Here is a 3,761-nt window from a genome sequence, read left to right as displayed (position 1 = left end):
CACTCTCATTGTTGAGCTGTTCAATGTACTCCAGTATCAAACTAAAATGCAGTGTCTTGAACTGTAACATGTGAAACGTGATTAGGCTATTCACTTTTCTTTGGAAGCAGTGGATTTAATGAGTGCTGAATTAAGCATTCCGAATTCATATCATATCTAGTACTTCGGGCTAACACATCTTCCTGTGATGCATGCTACACCAATGACGCCATGGGAGAAAAATTTTGATCATCAGCAGATAGCATACAGGCAAAAGAAAAGCTTGTTCTTCTATTGGTTTTCTGAGAAGGTAGCCACGAGATCGAGCTGGTCAACCAGTTCCCATGACAACAATAAATGGACCAACCATAAAAGAGAGACCATGTAAAACCTAGACTTACATATGAACATCTGCTGATCCTCATGTTGAACGCATACTCTTATTACTGTTAAATTCTTTAAAGCCATTTAAACATGTTAAAATTGTAAAGGATTAATTCAGTGGGTTGCAATATAATTTAAATGACAAACACACGTGCTCACCAAGACTTTTAGTCAAAATGTAAAATGCTAATTGTGAATATACATTATGTGAATGTCCTCCTTTTTGGTTATGATGTAAGTCTTGTTGGAATGTTCTGGACATCACACTGGAACTGAACATCATTGTAGAACAAACTGTGATGCAGGACTGACTTATTCATTGTTTTGAGTTGAAGGCTAAAGAAATTCTGTCTCCCTGCTGGAAAATGCGTAATTTTTCTTTGACTTTGGGATATAAGAGATGTGATCTCCGTATTCTATCAATGACATGTTATTAAATGTTGTTCGTGTTTATAATGGATGTAATTTGTCAGTAATGAGAAACTGATATATTATTTCTCCTTATAAAACAACATTAGTGGACATAGTAACAGAGAGTCTTAAATGTGGCTTTTCTCTTTCCAGTGCTGTGAATGATGTGTTTGTACCAGTGGGAGACTCTGTTACACTGGACATCCACAGACATGATCGGCTGTCAGTTGACATCCTGGCATGGACATTCAATAGAACTATCAACATAGTGAGGTATAACAATAACAGCAGAAAAGTAAAACTTCATGACCAGTACAGGGAGAGAGTGGAGTTCAATACAGAAACCCTCTCACTGACACTGAGGAACCTACATAAGAATGACAGTGGACTCTATGTGGCAGGGGAACTTGGTGAGAGTGGCCTACATTTTGCTAAATACAGGATACCTGTTCCAGGTGAGTCTTAATTAATAGATTACTCACTAAAATATGCAGTCTCTACTCTGAAACAATTTTATCAAAACTATGCAACTACATAAGTTATTCATCAATCTTTTGAGAATATTGTAAACAAGCAGAAACATACATTTGTATTTCATTTATCTCACACTCTCAGTGAGAGAGATTTAAAATACTCCCTCTCTCAGAGGTCACAGAACAGTCTTGGGGTTGAGTATCTTGCTCATGGACACATCAGTAGAGATCTGTCCTGCTCAGGAGATCAGTCAATAACTCGACAGTTACTGGACTGTTAGTGCTGGGTTGTGTCATGTGTGCTCATTTTGTTTTGAAAAAAGATGATTTTGAATAATTTTGAATATGATTGTTGATGAATTATTCATGGGTCTATTAATATCATTATATGTGCCTGTATTCTGTATTCATGTGTTATATTCATATATGTGCGTAACTACTGTGCTCCTGTACATGAGACAATCATGGAATAAATTGGATACATGACATAGGTATGATTTTCAAAAATTAGGTAAAAAGGAGAAAGAGCAAAAAATATCATTTAAATCCTTAAAAATCATTCTGTTTATCAAGTTTTAATGTGTAGTTATTATAGCTTTTGATAACATGAGACCCCCTCCCCATCAACAAAATGACTGTCACTTGTTATCATTTAATCCACACAGTCTTTTATATTCAGCTTTCTGGGTGATGCACCAACAGGATGGTCAGGGATTCTGGACTTCACTGTGTATCTGCATGAGCCTTGTGTGTTTATAGTGCTTTAAAGTGTTCCTGTCTCATTCAGCTGTCAAAATATTCAAAAGTCACCACTGCATTGAGACTAGTAACATGTGCAATGTGTTTCAGATCCTGTAGAGGCTCCTGTCCTGACTGCTCTGTTTAACTGGTCCAGCAGTGACTCCTGTAATGTCACCTGTAAAGGTCATGACCTCTCACTGACCACCAGGTGTAACAGTAGTTCCTGCTCTGAGAAGAGAATGAGTGTGTGTGCAGACTCCACCCTCATTTTGTACATCAATGATGGTTTTATCATTTGTAACCTTAGCAACAAAGTCAGCTGGAGAAAAGAATCAAAAGTGATAAAACTCCTTTGTTTAAGTTCAATAGGTAATACCCCCACCACCATCAGCATCACTATGTAGAGACAAGAGCTCTCAACAGAAGTTTACTTTAAAAACCCAGTGCTACAACACTAAAAGTGTAGAGGAAACAGTCTATGGAAAATTAGTAGCTCATTCTGTTTAACAGAAGAGGGAATCACTAAGAATGAACAGTAAACACACACACACACACACACACACATTTTGAAGTGGTGTTTGTATGTTTGTGTATATTTTTCAGATCATGTGGCGCCCCCTGCTGGAGTCTCTCTGTGTCTGCTGAAAACGGTGCTGTTCTCTGTTACTCTGGTCCTCATGATCTCTGCAGTCATCACTGTCCACATCAGAGAGAGACTGATCAAATCATCTTAAACACACACACACACACACACACACAAACACACACACAGACACACACACAAAACCCTACGTGTCATGTGAAATTTGTGATGAAAGTCAATTTGTATGTAACAAAGTTAATTTGTCTTTTGTAAATGAAAGCTTAATCATAGTTGTTGAAGTGTCACATAACAAAGTTTGAACTAGTTAAAGATTTGAAAGGGTCAAAATGATGACTCTTTAGAGTGTGTCAATTTGACCAAAATACGAAACCTGTGAGTGTTTCCATAGTTCCCAACTCTCAGCCACACCCAGGACCATAACTTCTCTTTTTCAAACGGTTCTGTTTGCTCCGTCATAACATTTTCCGCTGTGACTTTATTTGAATTCACAAAATGTTAAATGAGGGCTCTTTTCTTTTAGTGTGATCTCTATGTTAGTGTGCCTCCTCTAGCTTTTCCCGAAACATGTCAAACCTAAATTTAAGTCATTAAAACTGAATCTTCAAATTTATGATGTATTGTTGGCTTCACACTGTGTTGGCAATGTCTCAACCAGATTCTTTATAGTGCTATAGCTATACTCAGGAGATGTGAGTGTGTGAGTTTGTGTGTGAGAGACAGTTTGTTTTTTTGGAGAAAATGATTATCAAAACCAGTATTTTTTGTCAGGGAATTCTGAAATGTGAGAAAATGTACTTTGTCCATGTATATTTTGAATAAAATATATTACTCATACAGATGCACTGCATATAGTTTTATATCACAGATGTAAGACTTGTTCAGACAGCCAGTAAACATTATTTTGAGGAGACGCTGCTTCCCAAACATTCAAAAACAAAATGGGATCAAGTAAACCAAAACAAGGGATACAGAATGTGGAGTGCCTTGTTTTGTTTTACTGGAGTGAAATGGTGGATGAAACTGATCAAGTGCATGGGGGAAGTTAGTGGAAGAGTTTATGAAACTAGTCATTTTTGTCACAGACAATCAGAAATGACACATTCCCTTTGAGTGGGAAGAGTACAGGAAGTTGGGTGTTGGGTGGTTTGGGTGTTGAATTCTCACATGCG

At 37.3% G+C, this 3,761-nt stretch overlaps 1 protein-coding gene across 1 annotated transcript; it reads left to right on the top strand.

The window, feature by feature from the left end:
- Nucleotides 1-592: 592 nt before the first annotated feature.
- LOC115811335 (CD48 antigen-like) lies at nucleotides 593-2,722 on the top strand. The gene is made up of 4 exons (XM_030773493.1): nucleotides 593-597; nucleotides 928-1,229; nucleotides 2,097-2,198; nucleotides 2,592-2,722. Exons 1-4 carry the CDS (start codon nucleotides 593-595, stop codon nucleotides 2,720-2,722), a joined length of 540 nt encoding a protein of 179 aa, XP_030629353.1.
- Nucleotides 2,723-3,761: the final 1,039 nt, after the last annotated feature.

Source organism: Chanos chanos, chromosome 5 (assembly GCF_902362185.1).
Source record: "Chanos chanos chromosome 5, fChaCha1.1, whole genome shotgun sequence".
NCBI lineage: Eukaryota > Metazoa > Chordata > Actinopteri > Gonorynchiformes > Chanidae > Chanos > Chanos chanos.
Note: the sequence above shows the minus strand (reverse complement) of the source record. Positions and strands in the feature narration are given on the sequence as shown.

Excerpts from the sequence above, each read along its gene's own strand:
- LOC115811335 (XM_030773493.1), top strand. Across the intron at positions 1,230-2,096 it reads ATACAGGATACCTGTTCCAG|ATCCTGTAGAGGCTCCTGTC; the intron begins GTGAGTCTTAAT and ends AATGTGTTTCAG. Across the intron at positions 2,199-2,591 it reads CCTCTCACTGACCACCAGGT|ATCATGTGGCGCCCCCTGCT; the intron begins GTAACAGTAGTT and ends TATATTTTTCAG.